This window comes from Notamacropus eugenii, chromosome 5 (assembly GCF_028372415.1).
Source record: "Notamacropus eugenii isolate mMacEug1 chromosome 5, mMacEug1.pri_v2, whole genome shotgun sequence".
NCBI classification, from domain to species: Eukaryota; Metazoa; Chordata; class Mammalia; order Diprotodontia; family Macropodidae; genus Notamacropus; species Notamacropus eugenii.
In genome coordinates this window covers 131,483,544-131,505,286 of record NC_092876.1, presented here as the reverse complement: position 1 = coordinate 131,505,286, position 21,743 = coordinate 131,483,544, and the positions used below count along the sequence as shown (strand labels likewise).

At 39.7% G+C, this 21,743-nt stretch overlaps 1 protein-coding gene across 1 annotated transcript in view; it reads left to right on the top strand.

Moving 5' to 3' along the window:
• MRPL48 (mitochondrial ribosomal protein L48) overlaps window positions 1–21,743 on the top strand; it is a 64,915-nt gene that overhangs the window by 30,609 nt on the left and 12,563 nt on the right. The window contains exons 4-6 of the mRNA XM_072610899.1: window positions 2,587–2,675; window positions 17,485–17,654; window positions 19,593–19,695. Coding sequence (XP_072467000.1) covers window positions 2,587–2,675; window positions 17,485–17,654; window positions 19,593–19,695 — 362 coding nt within the window. The remainder of the gene's footprint in view (window positions 1–2,586; window positions 2,676–17,484; window positions 17,655–19,592; window positions 19,696–21,743) is intronic.

Here is a 21,743-nt window from a genome sequence, read left to right as displayed (position 1 = left end):
AATACTGGCAATACAAAGATAAAAGTGAAATAAGCTCTACCCACTTTTTAATGAGGGAGACATACAGAGATAGGTATATAAAAAAATACCTGTGGATGCAGATATAAGGTAACCTTGAAAAAGGTATTAGTAGTGTGTATTGAGTGGGGGTTGGGTAGGGAGAGGGAGGTGTGGGACCACACCAGTAAGGGCTTCCTATAGAAGGTCACCTTTTTAGAAAAAAGATTTAATTTAAATTTTCAGTTTCAAATTCTTTTTCTCCTTCCACCCTCTCCCCCATCTATTGAGAAGGGAAGAAATATGATACCCATTATACATGTGAAGTCGTGCAAAACGTTTCCACATTAACCACATTGAAGGAAAAAAGCAATTTAAAAAGTGAAAAAAGCTTCATTCTGCACTCAGTGTTAATCTGCTGTCTTTTTGGAAGTGGATAGCATTTTCCTTAGGAGTCCTTTGGAATTGTCTTGATGGGGGTAGTTAAGCCATTTACAGTTGGTCTTCCTTACGGTATTGCTGTTACCATGTATAATATTCTCCTGGTTCTGCTCACTTCACTCTGCACAATACTATCAGTAGGATTTTATTTTTGAGGTAAGTCTTGAAGCAACCGAGGGATTCCAAGAGGCACAAGTGGGAAGAGAGAACTTTTTAGACATGGGGAATATACAGTACAAAAGCACAAAAATGGGAGATGGAATATTCATATAATAGGAACAGCAAAAAGACCAGTATTACCGGACTGCAGAGTGTGTGTAAGAAAGTGGAAAGGTATGATGGGGTCAAGGTGTGAAGAGAATGTCAAAGAGAGAAATTTCTATTTGATCATAGATGTAAAATGGAGCCACGAGTGTTTATTGAGTGGGGGGATTGGGATTAACATGGGCAGACTGTGGATCACTTTGATGGCTGTGTGGAGGATGGATTGGAGTTCAGAGAGACCCAAAGGCATGACAGTTGCTGTGTGAATGGAAAGAGAAGGATATAAGCTAGATCAGGTGGGGAACCTTCAGTCTCAAGGCCACATGTGGCCCTCTAGGTCCTCAAGTGCAGCCCTTTGACTGAATCCAAACCTCATTTATTCTGTGAAGTTTGAATTCAGTCAAAGGGCTGCACTTGAGGACTTAGAGGGTCACATGTGGCCTCAAGGCTGCAGCTTCCCTACCCCTGAGCTAGATAAATTAAAAAAGATTGTAAGGAGATCAACTCAAGAGGGTAGTGAGATGAGAAGATGCTTATGGCAAAGGACCTGAGTTTTCTACCAAAGGATGAAGCAAAGCCCTCTGAGTTATTAGGAGACCAGTTGCTATGAAGAATGGGCTAGATAGTCAGTAGCCTCAGTAATCAGAACATTGATTGTCTACAGCAGCATATCTTTAGTACCAGATTTACTTGTTCTTAATGGGCTAGTCCCTTTAATGGACAGAAAAGCATATGGCAGGTGCTCTGTGGTTGACCACTCTCTTATTAAAAGGGTACTGTCCTGGAGCACATCCTGTGAATAGCAAACTGCAGTTCTGTTGATAGGCCTGAACTCTTGAAGTTTAGTTCAGGAAGCATTTACTGAGCAGCCTTGTCACATTAGCTCCAACATTTTCTATTTTATTTCACCCTTGACTCTTTCTCCTGTCCGAGCTTCCTTCTTGTCTGTTTATTCCACTGTCCCAACTCAGCATTGCTATTTCTCACCCTCTCTTTCTCTGTTTAAATTGTGAGCTCCTTGAGGATAGGGACTGTCTTGTGCCCCTTTTTGTATCCCTGCTGCTCATGACAGTGCCTGACACATAGTAGGCACTTAAGAAGCCTTATTGACTGCTTCTCCCAGTTTTTGCTTCTAGCTCAGAGCTTTAGTTCTCTGTTTGTTTATTTATTTCGCTCATTCATTCATTCATTAATTTATTTATTTGGCTGTCCATGTATCTGTTTATGAAGTTTTGGCACCCTCCCTTATAGGACTAAAGCGGACTGGAATCTTGCTAAGTAGGGTAAAAATATAAGTGGTCTTTAGTGGAAAGATACACAGAGGATTCAAGAACATGCAGAAGTCACTTGTAGGAGAAGGGTATTTATTTCATGTCAAGTGATCAGTAGGCAGACCACTAAGGCTGGAATAGACCCCAGTGATTTTCTTGGTTAATTCCTTAGTGTACATGTCAGGAAAGTAGTCTAGAGTAAAATGATCTACATCCAGATGCTGCTTAACAAATGATTGAAGTGAAAAACAATGCATTGTCCAAGCTTGTATAGCTAGTGAGAGGCAGAGCTAAGACCAGAATCCAACCATGGATTTAGCCTACAAAAGCCCCTTCAGCATTCAGAGGCCAAGTAACATATCTGACTCTCATGAACCAGAAAGAATATTGGGATAAAAATCAGGGGCCCTGGATTCTTAATCCTACTGTCATTAACTTGTATGATCTTAAGCAAATGTCTTTCTGTGGTTATCCTTTACTTTCTCTATAAAGTTGTTGGACTAGACGGTCTTTGATCCATTCTGCCTCAAAGAGTTTCTGACTGTATGACTCTAAGAACCGCCTCTCTGTAAAGAAGCTTCAAAATTAGTCTGACTTCTTTTTTCTCTTTAAGGAAGCATTTTACTGAGCCTCAGCCGGCCCTACAAGTCCAAGCCCACCCATGGCATTGGCAGGTACAAGCACCTGCTCATTCCAGCTGAGGTAAGCCATGTTCTTTCTTTCTAGCTGAATCACTTGTTGGGAAAGAATCAAGAAGCATAAATGCATGGAATGGGAAGTATTCAAGCCTGATGGACCAACTGTGTGACTTTGTGAAAGTCATTTCCTCACTATTCCTCAGTGTCTTCATTTCTAAAATGAGATTAGACTAGAAGATTTTAAAAATCCCTTCTCATCTCTTCCTGCCCCACTTTGGCATTCTGATATAAGGTCCCTTCTGGCTCTGATAGTCTCTGATTTTCTGATAGTGCGTAAATGAGACTACATTTTTACTGGCAGTCATGGGCTATCAATTTCAGTTAATTCAATATAAAAAGCATTTATTAAACACTTACTTTTAAGTGAAGAGCACTGAGCTAGGTGCTGGGGATCAAAGACAAAAAAAGAAATGGTCCCTGCCATTATAGAATGCCAGAGCTTGACTATGAGTTTGCAGGCAGTAGGGAAGCAACTAGTCACTAGAGACAGATTGGAGATTCATGAGAGTGTCTGGATGTTGGAAGGGCTACCCTGCAGGCAAAGATGAGATGGAATGGATTCACTTGTGCATGTAGAGGGATTTGCCTTGGCAAGGACATTTACTATGTGAGACAGGGGTGAAGGAGGAGATTGTGTTGGGAGGTATCTGGGTGATGTGAGATGAGGAGGATGGAAGAAGAGGGAACTCTAGGTGAACAGCCTCGATTTTATCAGTGAAATATGAGGAAGGGTTGATGTGTTATGGCAAATACAGTTTTCAGCACCTGTTGTTCTACAGATGAGTAAGTTAGGAAAATTTTGTGGTTCTTCTTGGGGAAGCTTCAATATAAGCTAGGCTTTTTTTTTTCTTATCTTGCTTACTATCTACCCTTCCAGGCCTGCCTGCTTAGCCCATGCTGACCTTTTTTCATTGTCTTAACATCCCTAGTAATATATACCATTAACACATGAGACTATTTGGAGTTTTGGATATATTCTGCAGATATATTCTTTGAAACCTGTACCATGTACTTGTGAAGATTACCATTTCTCTCCCGAGAGTGTGTTTTCTCTGTGGACATGTGAGTTGGGCACAACTAGTTTTTGGCTCAGAACACCAGGTTTAAGAAAAGACTTTTCTCTGTCTTTGGTGCTCTAATTAACACTTTTCTGGTTCCTCCCTCTACTATAGACAAGGGAGGCTTTGGAAACACAATTTTAGTCCTGAGTTTGCTCAGACTAGCTTAAAGCCTATTTTTGGCAGTACCTGCCATCCCTAATAATGGTGAACAGCATATAGGAACATAGGAAAGCATTCCTTAGGTTAATTAGATTGCCCAATTTTATCTACCAGTTATATATTACAAACATAAGAGAACATGTACTTTTAGGGAGGATCTGCCCACATTTTCCCACCAATCTGTTACAGAGACTAAAAGAGGGGAATGTATTTAGTAAACTTTATACCCACAGTTTTCCTACCAGAAACGGTTAATAAGTCAAAACCTTACATCTGTTAAGGGTCAAGACTCTTTTTATTTAAATATCTTTTTTTGGCAATGGCCAATAGAGCACTTGGTCAGCTGAATTCCACTAAATGTTGCTTTAGAGATAGATACTTAATGGGGACTATTAAACAGACCACTGGGAAAATTCCTACATCAGTACAGACATACGAATCTATCAGAAATGATTTCTTTGTAGTAAAAATAGAATGCTTAACAATAATCCTAAAGATCTGAGACACAGTATTCTTTTTTATGACAATAAATTACCTCTCCTTGGCCTAATTGGAGCAGTCTTGACATGAGACCATATAGACTTCCCATACCTTTGGAGGAGAGAGATTGAGATACAGGGAAGGATTTAACAACTGATTGGTACGTGCTGTAAGGGAAGAATGAAGTCATTCATTTGTGAGCAAGTCAGTTATTGGCAGCAGTTTTCAAAGGAAAAAAACAAGGACCATACAAGAAAGAAAAGCAGTACATTTACAAAGTCATGTCTATAGACTTCAAGGAAATTTGGTGTTTGGTGAATTTCACTTTTAAGTGAAAGATGACCTCCTGAAAGCGGGGAGACTCTTATTTAAACTATTGAAACATACAAGTGATAGGAAACAAGAGACTGGAAGCTCAGGCTCTTTAAAGAACAGCCAGGAACACGAGGGGGCCGGAAATAGTTGGAGCTATTTGAAGATGTCAGCAGCAAGAATAATTGACTGGCAAGACATTTTTGACTCCTACTTCTTGACTGGCTGCATGAAGACTGCAGTTTCACCACTTAGATCTTACAAGAGGTGAAGCCTCTCAGAATTATATGCTTTCCTTTTCTGTCCCTCTGATTTGAGAGGGAAAAGCAAAAACAGAAAAGGCAGGTACTGCTGCAGCTTGCTGTTTAAAAAGAGCTAGCTAGGCTCATTTATTTTGCCCAGGAAATCTACCGGAGCTATTTTGTGTATATCTGATTGCACAGTGTAGCATCCGAACAAATGACAAACTGGTTGGTCTGGTCTGTATATCCCAACTCTAGCCAAACTGATGAGTTTTGCAGTTCTTTGGCTCAGAGGGATCTGCTATTCACATTAAGAACTAAAATTTCCTAAATACTCTTTAAGGGTGATTTTAAATTGAAAGAACTTGTGTTTGAGGAGACGAATTTGTCTAGCTGGATATTGCTGAGGACCAACAGATTAGCAGTTAGCAGAGAAGCAGTTTAGTGCTGAGGTTCCTGAATATACTAATGACATGAAAGCCTGCAATCCAGAGTTTTGATTTCCCCCAAACAAATGAGTTTTCCTCCGTCATGTGCTCCTCTGCCAGGTTCCTATATGTCCACTGATCCCCATAGATATTGAGTGCATTAGTAAGAGAATGCCACCTGGGTTTATGGGTAGATTGTTATGTAGTTTATAATTCATGGACTTCCTAGATCTATGCGTACATGTGTTGTTATTATCATTTCTCTTTCCTTATTGCTAAGTAGGTGATTATGTTTTAGGGTCTTAATAGAGTCATTACCATGAGTGTAAACTGAAATTCATCAGCAGCATGAGCTAAATTTGGAAGTAGGGGTAGTATAGTTCCCCATGAGAGCAGTACTCCAGGACCCTGAGCATTTGTATGTAATCTTGTGGTAGCAGTCCTTCTCAGAAAACCTAGACCTGCCTCTGTGGGAACAGGTTAGAGTGAACAGGCCAGTCCAGAGACTAAATGTACACACTTCCTATACAAAGGGTGATATTGGGAGAGAGGTTCTCAAGGGTCACTCCAGGTACCCCAGATCTGTGTTACAATGTAAATGGCACACCTCCATTGTTTCATTTATACTCACGCATTATAAGATCATGAGACAGTTGAATTACCATTTTATTTTGTAAGAACCACTATAGTGGTTTATGTCTAAAAAGGACTCAACATTCAACAATTGCCTTATTGCTGTGTTTTAAGATAAAGACACCTACATTCTCTTAGAGTGGACTAAAAGGGAAAAGGAGAAAAGGAGGGAGAGATGGGAGGAAGGGAGGGGGAAAGACAATATAAATTATTCTTCTGCCCACCAGAAGAACAATTTTCTATATATTGCATTTACAGGGCAGTAGTAAGAACCATAATACTTCTAGCTGCTTCATCTCCCAAGAGAGGAGAGATGTCTAGAACTGGATGCCAGAACAAGGCATTTTATCTTAATCAGAAGGAGAGAAAGATGCTCTGAAAAAGAATTGACCACAGAAGACTTGAATCTTCATTCTGCACATACTGTTTCCATTCTAGTAAGGTCATGGACCCAGCTTCTAAGCCTGCTGCCCTCTGCCTTCTAGAATCCCTAGCTTCCTCCACAAGTCAGCTCAAGCACCACCTTTTCTACATGAGCCCTTTCTGATAGCCCTTCCATGCTTGTGCTATGCCTCCCAGATAATTTTGTGTCTATTTTGCATGGGTCTCTATGTATCTGTTGCCTTGCCTCACTATATCGTAAACTCCTGGAGGGCAGGGACTGTCTCACATGTGTCCTAATGTTCCCAGAAGTTTGCACAATGCCTGGAACATGGTAAGTGCTTACTGAAGGCATTTATTGTCTCTATTATAGTTTGTTCACTTATTGTACACCTAGTTGTACTTACCTTGCCACTTCAGGGCCCATCATAATTTGGCTCCAACATACCTTTTCAATCTTTTCTTACACTAATTTATCCTATTATCCATGAAGCAAAGAAACCTCTTCATTGTTTTCTACACACTTCTTGACCAACAGAAATAGTTCAGTGAAGTGGAAAAAGCCCTGTACTTGGTGTCAGAACACTTAGTGTGAATCCCAGTTTTACCTCAAACTATCTTGTGTCACTTCTCTGAGGCTCTGTTTTCTCTTCTGTGAAATGAGGAAAAGAGCTTGGATTGTTCTGAGGAAAGCATTTTGTAAAGCTTTCAAGTATTATGTAGATGGGAGCCTGTTACCCAGCCTAAATTCCTGCATTCTCCTCCCAGTAGTTCTTCAAGCCAAGCCAGGATTACTAACCATATGCTAAATTTGTAAAACAGGAGATTGTCATTTTTTGATGGATTTGACCAGTTGGTTTCTGAGGTTCTACAAATCTACATTATAAGGAACCTTTCCTAATCTGGCCTCAGACACTCACAAGCCATGTGACCATAAGCAAAGCACTTAACCTTTGTTTACCTCAGTTTCCTCAAATGTAAAATGAGGGTGATACTAGTACAATGAGATAACCCTGTAAAGCCCTTAGCATAGTGCCTGACATATAGTAGGTGCTACGTAAATATTAGCTACTGCTATTATTGGTGTTAGTATTATTATCATAGTCCTTTTAAGGTTTAACACTAATGTTCTATGGTTCTGTATTTTTTATCTGTGAATAGTGTTATGATTGTGTCCTGTCTCTCTAGATTGGAGTATGGACTTTTGTCTTCTCCTTTTGTATTCCCTAGTGCTAGCAGAGTCCATGCATATACAATAAATAGACACTCGCATGTTTGTCAGATGATGATGATAATGAGGATGATGATTTATATTTATATGGCTCATATAGTTTGCAAAGTAATTTATATAGCTATCTTATTTGGTCCTCATATATGGGATAGGTATTATCATCTCCATTTTACAGATGAAAAAAACTGAGGCTCTAAGAGTTTGTTACTTGCCTGTGGTCACATAACTAGTAAGTGTCAGTAGTAAGATAGATCTGAACCAGTCTTCCTGATTCCGAGGCCTGAATTTAAGCTATTATGCAAATGTGATTGCTGCTGCTGATAAAGATAATAGTGCCAAGTTTGTGTAGTAGAACACCGTGCAGGATTTCTTGCTCTTGGAGTTTTGGTCTGAGGGCTCCTTATACAATCCAAGATTTTTTGGTCTCCACTTGGACTATTGTTATAACTCTCTTAGGAGTCTTCTGCTTCTCTCTTCCTCTTTGACTTCATCCTTCCTACCATTGTCAGGAGAGTCTTCTTTGTCCATAGATCTAGTCCTGTGATTCCTCTGCTCAGAACCTTCCTCTCACTTGCAAGTCAAGCTCATTCTCCTTTGCCCAGCATCCAAAGCCTTCCACAGTCTGGCCCCAATGTACTTTTGGTCTTTTCTCATTAGTCTCCTCTGCTTATTCCATCCTTCGGTTCTACTTTACTTTGTCCCTTGACCATGCCGTGCCCTCTGCTGCTTCTTCTGTGACTGAAACACCCTCCCTGCTGAATTCCTGCCCACCATTTAAAGACCAAACTCAAATGCCAGGTGTTGTAGCCATCCCCCACTCCTAGTTTAACAAAGCACTTGGTTTGTACCTCTTTCTTATCTAAACTTTGTAATTTCCCTAGAGGATCCTTCTGAACATTGGTGCTTAATAAATGTTGGTTTAAGAATGGAATGAGGTTAGTATTTGATGTTGTTAGGACCCTTGATTTCATTGATATAGGGAGCTCCTAATAAGGAAACCATAACTAATCTGCAGTTGAGGGAACATTTTTAGGGACAAGGGAATTCTACAAGCCTGGTTGTCCTTTGTTTGCATCCCTACCCTTTGCTTTTTCCAGTTGTTTCTCATTCTGCTCTTGGGACCAGGAAAATCAAGGCTTGTCTCTCTATCACACAGCTGCACTTCAGAACTTGAAAACAGACATCCTGTATTCCTCACCTCATCTGTAATTTAAGCTCTGAGAGAAAATTCACAAGTGGTTTTTTCTGGAGTCTCTGGAACCCCAGTGTTCTCTTCCTTCTCTGGATTCCTTTAAGTTCCAACTAAAATCCCACCTTTTACCAAAAGCCTTTCCCAAGCTCTCACAATTCTAGCACCTTGCCTATCTTATTTCTTATTTGTAAACTATTTAGCATCTATTTGTTTGTTGTCTTCCCTCATTAGATTTTGGGGATAGGGGCTGTCTTTTGCCTCTTTTTGTATTCTGGAGCTTAGCACAGTGCCTCACACATAGCAGGCACTTAATAAACATTTATTGACTGACAGATTTAAGGGTCATACTTCCTGCTGTTGAAGAAGTGATTTTTTCAGATTCATTTGTATTTGATAATAAACACTTAGATTGAGAGAGCTGGAAAGAGTCTTAGAACCTACATATCAGAGATAAAGTGATAATTATTTTGAAATAATATCAGCCATAATAGGCAATCATAAATATTGATAATGTTTATATATTTGTGGATTAGTTATAAGCAGTTATTACTAATAATGTTTTTGAGGAATGATACACATTTTTCTAACATTTTAGGACTTACAGAGGTCTTTCAGTGTAACTGTGAGACAAGGAATACAAATGTTATCATCTCCACTAGGAGCTCGTATTCTATAGGGGAATAAAATAAGTTTATAGATGAATATAGTGTAATCTAAGGGGGGGGGGGACATTAACAACATGAGGCAATAGAAAAGGCTTTTTGTAGGAGGCAGCAGCACCTGGGCTGTCAGGAAGTAGGATTCCAAGAGGTCGAGATGAAAATGATTATATTCCAGGCATGTGGAACTGACAGTGCAGAGGAGAGATAAAATGTCAGGTTTGGGAAACAGCTGCTTGTAAGTAAGCTACCACGGTAAGCTAGCATGGCTAGAACCTAGAGTGCATGAAAGGGAGTAGAGGGAATGAAATCTGGAAAGGTTGGTGGGATTGAGAGTATGGAGGGCTTTAAATGTCAGGTGAGGAATTTGTATTTTATACAGAGGTAATGTATATGCATTGTATGTATGTATATGTATGTGTTTGTGTGTGTATGTGTGTGTGTGTGTGTGTACATATACACACACACACACAATGGAGCAACTAGGTGGTACAGTAGATAGAGCCTGGAGTCTAGAAGACTAGTTTTCCTGAGTTCAAATCTGACCTCACACACACTAGCTGTGGGACCCTGGGCAAGTCACTTCACCTTGTTTGCCTCAGTTTCCTCATCTGTAAAATGAGCTGGAGAAGGAAATGGCAAACCAGTCTAGTATTTTTGCCAAGAAAACTCCAAATGCGGTCATTAAGAGTCAAACATGACTGAAAAATGACTGAACACACAGAAGCATTAGGGAACCACTGAATAGTTTTGATTGAGAAGTGAAATGGTCATGTTTACATTTTAAGATTACTTTGGCAGCCCTGTGGAGGATAGATTGGAGATAGGAGAGACTGGAAGTAGGGAAACTAATTAGAAGACTTAGAGTAGGTCAGGCAAGAGATAATAAAGACATGAACCAGGAGAGTGGCCATGTGGATGGAGAAAAAGAAATTGGATGTGAGGGATGCTGTGTGGAAAAAGATTTGATAAGACACAGAAAGTGATTGGATATAGTGGGGAGAGTAGATAAAAAAAATGAAAAATCAAGAATGACTTTTAGATTGTGACTTGGATGGTGGAGCCTTCAACAGAAATAAGGAAGTTTGGAGGAGCAGTAGTTTTAAGTGAGAAGATAAGTTTCATTTTGGACATATTTAATTTGAGTTGCCTGTGAACCATCTACAGAGGGGTGGAACTCACTGTGGAGAGGGGAGGAAATAGTTCTAAAAACTCCCTAGGATCCAGATCAAAATATAATTAGGAAGTGTTTAACAAAATAAAAATATGATAAGGAGGGAGTGGGGGAAGACTATATTAAGAAATGAATTTATATAAAAATAAGCTATCAATGAAAAATAAACATACTACATGTCCAGTTCAAAACAAAAAAAAAGCTAACTAATAAAATGGTACAAAGATGTAAAAAAGAAAGCAGTGGGATTGCAGTTCAAGAAAGAAATAGGGGCTGGAAATATGAGTTTGACTTCTTCAGTGCATTTGCATTGATGAAGTGTATTTCCACTGGGAATTCACCAGAGCAATGAAATCTCAAAAGTATTTTTATGTGTGTGTACATACATAAATATGTATATATGTATGTGTGTATGTGTACATATGAACTACAAAATGATAAGTTAACACTTGGAAGCTAATGAGGTCACCAGAGGGAAGGAATATAAGTAGAAAGAGGACCAGTACAGAACGTCAAGCAACAAGCACATTTGATGTGTGGGAGATGGATGATGATCTAGCATAGCAGATTGAGAAGGAATGGTCACCTAGGCAGGGGAGCCAAGAGAAGGCAGCATTATAGAAGCCAAGTGGATAGGAAAGAGTATCCAGAAGAATGACCTATTTATCTGCAGTATCAAATGCTGTAGAAGTCAAGTATAACATGGCTTGAAAAAATGACCATTAAAGACTATTGGTAACATTGAAGAGTATAGTTTCCTTCTGTTTTTTTTTTAAAATATATTTTGGAATTTTTTGCTTCTGTATCACATTCATCACCAAATTTACCCCTCCTACCTACTGTCCCCAGAAAACCATCCTTTGACCAAAGACTAAATAAAGAATAGGAAGAAAAATAAGCAGTTTATCAAACATAACCAATATATCAACTCAGTCCAATAGTATAACCACTGTTCTACATTCCTTAGTTTCCCACATTTGCAAAAAAAAAAAAAAAAGATAAAGGATGGAATTGTTTTTGATTGAAAGTACATTTCAGTCCAGCATGAGATTGGAACCTGGATTACTGAGGGTTGAGGAGTGAGTGGAAGGTTAGTAAATGGAAGTGAATGTAGATAACACTTTCCAGATATTCAACTACAAAGAAGAGATATAGAACAGTCCAAGAGAGAAAGTATTTTTAAAGTCAGCTTTTGATTTTTTCTGGCAATATACTGATAAGAGAAGAAAAGCTGAGTCAGGGTAGTAATCCAGAGTTGGGGTTTAACTAGGTATAAATGGCCATAGGCAAGGGGTAGGGGAAAGATTCAGGGGTAGAGAATAGTGGATAGTTGAACTATTAACCATAGGGTCAAGACTGTGTGATTCGAAAGTAAATTCAGAGTAAGTGTTAGGGTTTCCCATAAAAGGGAAACTACTGAGGGCATTTCTACCCTTCATGAGAAGTTGGAATGGATGCTCTCTGGAGTGCTTTCTAGATAGTGATTCTGTATTTACTGTTTCCTAAAATAGGTTGGTTTTAAGGACAAGGACAATATCTTTTGTTTCTTTTGCATTCAACTCTGCTTTTGCCCTTATAGTAACCAGTGCTTACAATGGCAGCCTGGCAACATCGAAGGGCAGCGAGCTAGCAGCTGAGAGCCAAGTTTACTTCTCAGATCCTACACTTTGTGTGGCTTTGGGCAAAGTACTTATTCTCTCTGACTTTTTTTCTTTATCTTATCAATACATGGTGGTGAAATTTAAGGTTGCTTCTAGAACCAACATTCTACAAATCTATGAAATGCTCTTGCCTGATTTAATCTGGTGCCCTGCGATGTCACAGAGAGCAGCACATTTGTCCTCCCTCTGAAATGAACTTCCTGTCTATGGAGCTCAGCGTAGAGTGTGACACTGAGTTACAATCTCCCCAACCTTAATTATAGAATCTTTAGGTACCTCACAGCTGTTTCTGTTGTAGAACGTAATTTGAAGTGTATTATTATTGTTTAGGGTATGATTACTGTGTCAGTACATTTCAACATATCAGTCCCATGGTTGATTATTGTAGGATCATAAGTTAGAGATCTAGAGCAAACAAAATTTGAGGGGCCATTTCTTTTAATCCCCTCATTTTTAAGATAAGGAAACTGAGGTGGGGAAGGTGCATACTGGTCACATGGTTAATGAATGACTGAAGTAAAACTCAGACAGAGTACTGCCCCTACCTCCTGTGCTCTTTCTACTCTAACTTACCTCCTCTTACATCTTCTTATGGAATGTTAAAAATAAAAAACCTTAGCAAACATCTTGTGTCCTGAACTCTATGTGAAGTCCTGGAGAAGATATACAATTCAGTTAAGACATGGTCCCTGTTGTTATGGAACTTACTTCTGTTAGAATGATAGACAAGGATACAAATAACTGTTGGTAAATTACATTTGATAAGTGCCAAAGAGAGGTGCGAGAGAAAGTGCTGAGATCCCTCCAGTTGTGACTAACTGGCAATCAGTGATGGTTTATGATCTGAGCTTAAACTGTGGCTAGGATTTGTATGAACTGATGCAGAGTGAAGTGAGCAGAACCAGAGCAATTCATACAGCAGTATTGTAAAGACAAACCACTCTGAAAGGCTTGGCATCTCTGATCAACACAGTGACCAAGCACAGTTGCAAAGGATTCAAGGGGAAGTATACTGCTTCCCTCCAGATGAAGAGCTAATAGACTGCAGATTGAGATTTTTTTTTTTCCTGGTCAGTGAGAAAACATTTTTCTTCTATAAACATTTTTATCAGGTGTTTTATTTTCTCAGTTGTAGTGCTGGGATGGGAGGAAGGAGGGAAAATGCAGATATGAAAATAAAATAAAAATCATTTTTTAAAAAGAGGCCAGGAATGGGTAGAGTGAAGAGTGTCCTATTAGAATGCAACCTCCTTGAAGGATTGTTTTCACTTTTTGTTGTGTGTGGCCTCAGTGTTTAGCATAGTGCCTGGAACCAAAGAAATGCTTGTTGACTGATTCTAGCCAAAACTATGAGCAGCTACATGGAAGTTGGACTGTATGAGACTTGTATGGAAAATGTACAGTTGTCCAGTTTGGCTAGATTGAAAAACATTAGGAACAAAGCTGGAAAGGTAGGAGTGCATCTAGATTGTGGAAAGCCTTGAATACCTGGCAGAGAATTTCAGGCATGCAAAAACAAATGAAAAGAGGAATAAATGAATGAATAAATTATTTACCGTGTGCACAGCACTATATTAACTACTGGGGATATAAATAGAAAAATTAATACAGGTCTTGTTCTTCAAGGAGCCATGCTGTAATTGGGCGGTGGGAAGGTAAGGTGACAACACATAGGAGTTCAACTATGGGACAGATGGAAAGGCCTGAAAGTTATAAGGGTTCATGGGTCATGTGGATGGCCGGGCTCAGGAGTTTTTTAGGTGCATCAGCAGTTCATATGGCAGTGCCCCGGGATCTAGAGGACATAGCAGCAAGGCTGAGAGTGAAGCCTGGAGGACCTTAGGAGGCAGGGGTGGGACCAATGGTAAGGGCTGCTGGTTCTCCATCATACCAGAAGTATTGGAGTCAGTGACTTCTTGCTTGTCTGAGTGACATGAGCAGCCATGTTGCTCTTGCCGCCTGCCCCCTCCCCTGCAACGGGGTCTAGTTGACCAGGAAAGAAGAGAAAGGGAAAGCAAAGGCAAATGGAAAACAAGGGCAAAGGACATCCCCACTGACTATTTTTCTAGCCTAGTCATTGGGAATGAGAATGTCTGTAACCTTAATGAGGGAATCAGGTCAGGAAGAGAGCAAGTGCTGCCAGTGGTCCATGGCACCAGCTTCTCTCCTTTTTTGAGACCATTCATTATTTATTAAGCCCAGTTATCAAGCAGTCAGTAAATCAGCATTTATTAAGCATATCCCATGTCTAGGCACTGTTTTAGATAGCTAGGGGTACAATGAATAGAAGTGTGGGACTTGGAATCAGGAAGACTGACCTGATTATGAATCCTGTCACATGTTTCCTGTGTGACCCTGGGCAGATCGCTTCACCTCTGGCAGCCTCAATTTTCTCATCTATCTAATGGCAGTAATAAAGACACCTGCCTCACAGGATTTTTGTGAAATAACATGTCAAGAGCTTGCAAACCTTAAAGTACTGTATAAACCTCTAGCCAAGAGACACCTAGGTGGCACAGTGGATTGAACCCTGAGCCTGGAGTCAGGAAGACCTGAATTCAAACTTGGTCTCAGACACTTACTAGCTAGGGGACCCTGGGTAAGTCACTTAACCCTGCTTGCCTTAGTTTCCTCAACTATACAATAAGGATAATAACAGCATCTCCCTTGTAAATTGTAAAGTGCTTAACACAGTGCCTGGCACATAGTAAGTGCAATAGAAATGCTAGTTATTATTCTCCCCATCATCACAATTATTATGAGATGCAAATATAAATAATGTGAAAGAGCTTATATTCTAGCAAGGAGGACAGCAGGTATGTGAGTGTATTCAGAATGAATCTAAATAAAATAAATGCAAATAAATACAAAACAATCAAATGCAAGGTAGTTTGAGAGAAAGGGCTCTAGCAGTTGGAAGTGATCAGGAAAGGCTCCATTTAGAAGGTGGTGATTTAATTGAATCTTGAAGAAAGAGTATCCTCCGAATCCAAAGTAAGGATGGAGTACATTCCAGGCACAAGGGATGTCCACTGCAATGTGTTACCTGCAGAGAAAGTCATTTCACCTGGATTGCAGAGTTCAGGAAGGGGAAGGAATGTTCAGTGAGCCTGGAAAACTAAGTTAGGGCCAGGATGTGAAGGGCTTTAAAGCTAAACAGAGGAGTTTATAGTTTATATCCTAGAGAGAATATGGAGCCCATGGAATTTATTGAATAGTTTAGTAACATGGTCAGATCTGCTTGTTTGGGGAAAATTATTGACAGTTGTGTGGAAGATGGACTGGATGGGGAGAAACTTGAGTAAAGAAGATCAATTAGGAGGTCACCAAAGTGCAGGACAGATACATCTCTTCATTTAACAGGCATTTTTATTAAGCACCTGCTGTCTGCAGAGCATTCTGCTAGATATTTGGAAACTACAGAATTTAGGTAAGCGCATCATATAGCATTGTGCCCTACAGTAATAGTGTATTCTAGGTACATACCACTAAGGCTGGCATGAACTAGTCTGTCCAGATGGACCTTGACCAGAGTGTTGCCATCAGTGTTGAGCCTATCAGGTGTCCTGGCCAAGGTCACAGTCTGTTATCTGGCTTTGTTCTCTGGTGATGGTAGCACTTCAAAAAGCCAGTGGCGTTTCCCTGGCCCTTGCTATGTCTCTGCTCAACCCACCGGCCTCCTCTCCTCTGTGCTGGAAAATCTTAGCAGTGATTCTCTCCCAAGGACCAGGGGCTTTAGCATTCTTCACAGCTCTGACTGCAGCACTGCCGGTCTGGTGCAAAGTCTATTTGTTGATTCAGCCAAGGTAGAAATCTGCAGACTTGGGCAGCTCCTGTGCCTTTTAGAGAAGTGACATGATATAGAAAACTAGAGTCAAAAGCCTGGGGTCCAGATCTCTCCTTTAAAGGCTGTGTGACCCTGGAGAAGTCTCTTCTATTCCAGAGCTGAAGCTTCCTCATGTATTAAAAAGAAGTAATACCTGTATAACTCTCTCAGTTTTATTGTGAGGATCAAGTGAGAATTGACATAAGCTATAAAGTTTTAGATAAAGGTGAACTATTGTTGGTTAAGTATGCGTTCCAGACATTGCCTTCTGTCCCACACAACAAATGCTAGCAAACTAGCTATAAGCCTAATTTATTTCTCAAGGCAGATGCTCTTGTCTTTGAGGTTCCAGCAGGATGTATACATGGAGCAAGAGAAGGATGGGATTCAGCCCTAGGACATCTGACTCTGCCACTAGCCATTGTAGCATGATTTTAGGGAAATCATCTAACTTTTCAGGAGCTCGTATTCCTCCTCTACAAAATGATAAGGTTAAGCTTAATGACCATTTTAATGTCCCTTAAAGTTCTAAACATCTTATAGTTCTCTTCCAAGTTTTATGTCCTATATTTCATGTTTTAAGGCCCCTCTCAGCCCTGACTTTTTGGATCCTAATCTTAAGTCTCTTCTTGAGACATAGGTTATAAGTTTATAAAGAGTAAGTTGTAAAAAAAAAAAAGAGTAAGTTGTTAATTTATTTGTATGTGTATGTATGTGTAGTTATTTTTCTTAACTTTATGAATTAATTTGAATTGATTTCATTTTTATTTACAATTAACCTTGTCAGTCATTTGAAAGGTTCATAATGTCATCACTGTGGGTTTTAGGATCATGGGATTAAGAACTGGAAGAGACCTTTTAGGACACCCAGTTCACTTCCTTCATCAGCAAAAACCATAGCCGGTCATTGAATGCTTAGGCTTGCTGTCCCACTCTGGAAAGAATATCTGGAAATCAGATATTATTGAGTCAGCAAAATCTGTGGACCCTTTCTCAGAGTAATGTTTTTAAAAGCATAATATCTATATAGGTACTTATATATCTATATACATACTGGAAAGATACACAGATATCTATTATATATTTTATGTATAACATATCTATATAGATATATTCAATATATATTCATATAGCACTTGCCTGAACTGCTTTGTACTTAGCTCATTTTTCTTTGTATTGTAGTCATTAGTATATTAGTCCTTCCCTCTGTTAGGGCTTCTTTGAGATCAGGATTTGTCTCATATCTATCCTTTGTATCCTCAGCACTTAGTACAGGGCCTTGCATACACAATGTGGGATTTCTCCTTTTGATTCCAGAATGTCACAAGTAGACTTTTTTTGTCTAATGCCAAGATATTTTCTTTTTTGCTTAAGCCCAAGAAGAAAATAGGGAAGAGTGAGATGAAGCCAATTTCCCGTGGGACAGATTACACTTATGGAGTGTTAAATGTTCACCTGACAGCTTATGACATGACCCTGGTGGAGAACTATGCCAAGTATGTTCACAAGCTTTGCAACGACTACTCCATTAAAGTGGAGGAAAGGTAGGCACTATGTGGGATGACATGTGCCAGGTGGGCCCACACTTTGTACTGGGCTTGCTGGCTCACTCTGGCATGGACGTAAATCTACAGATTTTCCTTCACAGGAGACACCTAGGCAATTTTCCAAGAGAGTCTTTGGTGGGAATGATACACAGATGTTAGCATTGTGTTTAGTTTTGATTAGGTCAGATGATACTTAATCAGTTGGTTTTCTTTCACCTCATCTCATATCCAAGACTTTTCCTAACCTTCAAATAAACAGTTGTTCCCTCATCCCCTGTGATGATGATGATAATTTTTTCATAGCATTTTGTGGTTTGCAAAGTACTTTTACATATAGTATCACACATTTGATCCTTCCTCTCTGTCTGGTCAATAGCATGAATATTGTTATCCTCATATTATGGATAGGGAAACTGAGGCTTAGAGAGGTTGTCAACTACCTTGACTACGCTAGCAAAAGACAGAGCTAGGATTTGAAGCTAAGTCTTCTGGCTGCAAGACAAGTGCTCTTTCTACTATTCTATTCACCTGGGTCAGGTAAGAAAATAAAGAACCTAAACTATTAAGAAATGTCTCTTTCTTTTTAAGTTAGTTTACCCCATTAACTTTTAAGTTAGTGAACTTGAAGAACAGATGATCTATAAGACTGTTCTAGTGTTGTAATTGATAATAAAGTAGAGTTCTGAGAAAGTTGACTTCATCCCTGGAAAAGCTTGGTTTCTCTGGGAGATGATGTGCTCCAGTTATTCATCTGAGCAGGCATATTGTTTATCCAGCCTCACTGAAATCATTGCCCCTTTAGGACTCAGAGATTTTAGTATGACTGTCCTCTTTTATATTTCAGGACTTCAGTTTTCCTCTACGAACAGGAAGGGGAAAATGACTAGATTAACATCACATGATGCTCTTAATGACTTCAAACTCCTCCCTGAAACAAAGGCCCTTCTTCTGAACATCATTATGCTTTTAGTGGTACTCTACGGATATGAGTCATTGAATAGCATGATTACTGGAGAATTAAGATTGTGGGTCCCTTTATTGTTGGCAGTGAGAAAAGCTCATGGTGGGTGTGAGTGGGCTGCAGCATATTAGCACCGAGGAGCTGTGCAGGAGAAGCACTATGAATGTCCAATACAGTGTAGGTGTCTTAAGAGCAGAACCATTTCATTCTTTCCTCTGTATTCCAAGCACCCTACGTAGTGCCTTGCTTATAGTATATACTCAGTAACTGCTTACTGAATTGAATCAGAGATAAATGACCTGAAGAGAGGTAGACTGATAGTATACCAAGATCAAGAGATGGGATGATCAGTGGGTAGCCTGCACATTCACTGATGATTATATAATGTCAGGAGATCTAGAAAAAGACCCCAGCATGTTGGTGACACAGTGGCTGTCTTCAGGTATTTTAAGAGTTGTTTGGTGGAAGAGGAATGAGACTTATCCTGCTTGGCTTCAGATGGCAAAACCAAAAGCAGTAGGTGAAAGTTGTAGAGGAGTATATTTCAGCTTTCTGTGAGGAAAATCATCCCAACACATGGGATGTCCAAAGTGAGCCTGGGCTGCCTCAGGCTGTAAGTTCTCTTTCACAGTCTTTAAGCAGGGGTTGGTTGACTTCTTGTGAGAGATGTAGTAGAATGAATTTTTGTTGAGACAACCATTGCACTAGATGACTTCTGAAGTCCCTTCCAACTCTGAGATTCTATGAATCCTTCTGAGCCATTTTTTTCCCTTTGTAAAATGAGAGTCATAATATTTTCATTACCTACCTCACCAAATGTTGTTAGGAAAGGCCTTTCAAAACTATCAAGTGGGAATGGGAGTTGTTGGTATTATCATTACATTTATCAGGGAGTGATCCAAATTGATTAAAGAAATGTATGCAGTTACTAAGAGGTCACGTCAATCTCTTAATGACTGAAACTGTTTCTGCAGCTATGCTCTGCCCACCAAGACCATGGAAATATTGCAGATACAGGAACAAAGCAACAAGATGTTCTTGGATGCAGTCCTTACCACCCATGAACGAGTGGTCCAGGTAAGCTGTTGGCATTGACGCCATTTCTGGGACTCTATCCAGACCAGATGCTTGGAGTAGGCAGAAGCCAGAGGTCTGGTTCTTTTGAGGATTTTAATTCCAATCTCATTTTATGAGCCATTGCAGATGCTTCGAGCTCATCCATTCCATCCCACCTTCCTTTCTTTAAAAAAATATTTTTGTTGATGTCTTTTGTTTTTACATTACCCAAATTCACCACCTTCCTGAGATCCATCTTTTATAACAGAATCATTTTTCAAAAAGGAAAAAGAAAAAAAAATCAGCAAAACTGATCAACATATTGAAAAAATATGTGATAGGTAGTGCTTATACCTCATCTCTACAAAGTTTCGGGAGAAGTTCCTCATAGCTTTTCTTTGTAGCTAAGCTTTATCTTTATTTCTAAATAGTCAGTTTCATTTGTGTGTATGGTTGTTTTGCAGTCATTCTTATAGCCCCTCCATGTATGTATGTATGTGTGTATGTAATTGCCCTGGTTCTGCTTACTCCCCTTTGTATTAGTCCATGTAAGTTTTTATGTGCTTTTCTGTATTCATCATGTCATTGTTATCCTACCACACAATAATATTCCATGATATTCATGTACCACAGTTTATTTACTTTTCCTCAATCAATCAGCGTCCACTTTGTTTCTAGTTCTCTGCTACCAAAAAGTGCTTCTATCAGTATTTTAGTGTATGTGGAACCTTTCGTTTTGGTAGTGCCCTCCTTGGTATATGCCAAGCAATGTAATTGCTAGGTCAAATAGGATGGATGTTTTAGACATTTCATTTGCATAATTCCACATTACTTTGCAAAATAGTTGTATCAATTCACAGCTCTTACTAGCAGTTCATTAGTATCCTTGACTTCCCACAACTTCTAAAATATTGACTATTCCCATCTTTTGGCATACATGAAAAGTACAAGCTACTCAGTATGGCACTTGAGGTCATCCACAAGGTCTAAATTACCTTTCCAGATCAGTTCATACTTCCCTCATATTCATTTCATTCATTTCAGTCAAACTAAACTTCTACTGTTTCCTAATCAGCCTGATACTTAAATGTAAGTGTATTCCAAGGCTCTCTGGCCTGGCCCTCTTTTCTTCTCTCTGTATACCATTTCTCTTGGTGATCTCATCGGCCCCTGTGATTTAAATTATTATCTTTGTACAGATGATTCTCAAAACTGTTTATTGAGCCATAACCTCTCTGCTGACCTCTTTATCAACCTCCAGTCTTATATCTCCAACTGCCTGTTAGACATCTGTATGAGCCATAAACATCTTGAATTCATCATGTCTGAAAAATTGAATTCATTATCTTTCCCCCAAAACCTTCTTTCTTCCAAACTTTCCTATTACTATTGAGGATACTGCCACATCTTCCCAGTCACCCAGGCTTCACAACTTGGTTGTCGTCCTCACATCCTCACTCACACTTCCATACCCAATCAGTGACAAAATTCTGTCATTTCAAATTTTACAACTTCTTTTATGTATGCCCCCTTCTCTCTTGTGAACTCTCATCACTCTTCTGTGATAGTGCCTGGTATAGAACCTCATCATCTCATGTCTTGACTATTGCAGTGGCCTGCTGGTTGCTCTTCCTGCTCCAGGTCTCTCCCCCACAGCCCATCTCTACTCAGCTGTCAAAATGATCCTCCCAAATAGCAGGTCTGACTATGTCATCCCTGCCTCCCCATCGCCCCTATCAGTCACCTCCCTTGGCTCCCTGTCATTTCCAGGATTGAATATAAAATGTTCTATTTAGTCTTTAAAATTCTTTATGCACTTGCCCTTCCTGCCTTTCCTGTCTTTTTGCACTTTACTGTTTTCCATGTACTCTGTGATCCATTGATACCAGCCTCTTTGCTGTTCCTCGCACAAGACGCTCCATCTCTGGACTCGGTTCATTTTCACTGCCTGTCCCTTAGACTTGGCATGCTCTCCTTCTTTGTCTGCCTCCTCGCACCCCTGGCTTCTTTTAAATCTAAGCTCCAGTTCCATCATCTGAAAGAAGCTTTTTGCAGGTCCCCCTAAAAAA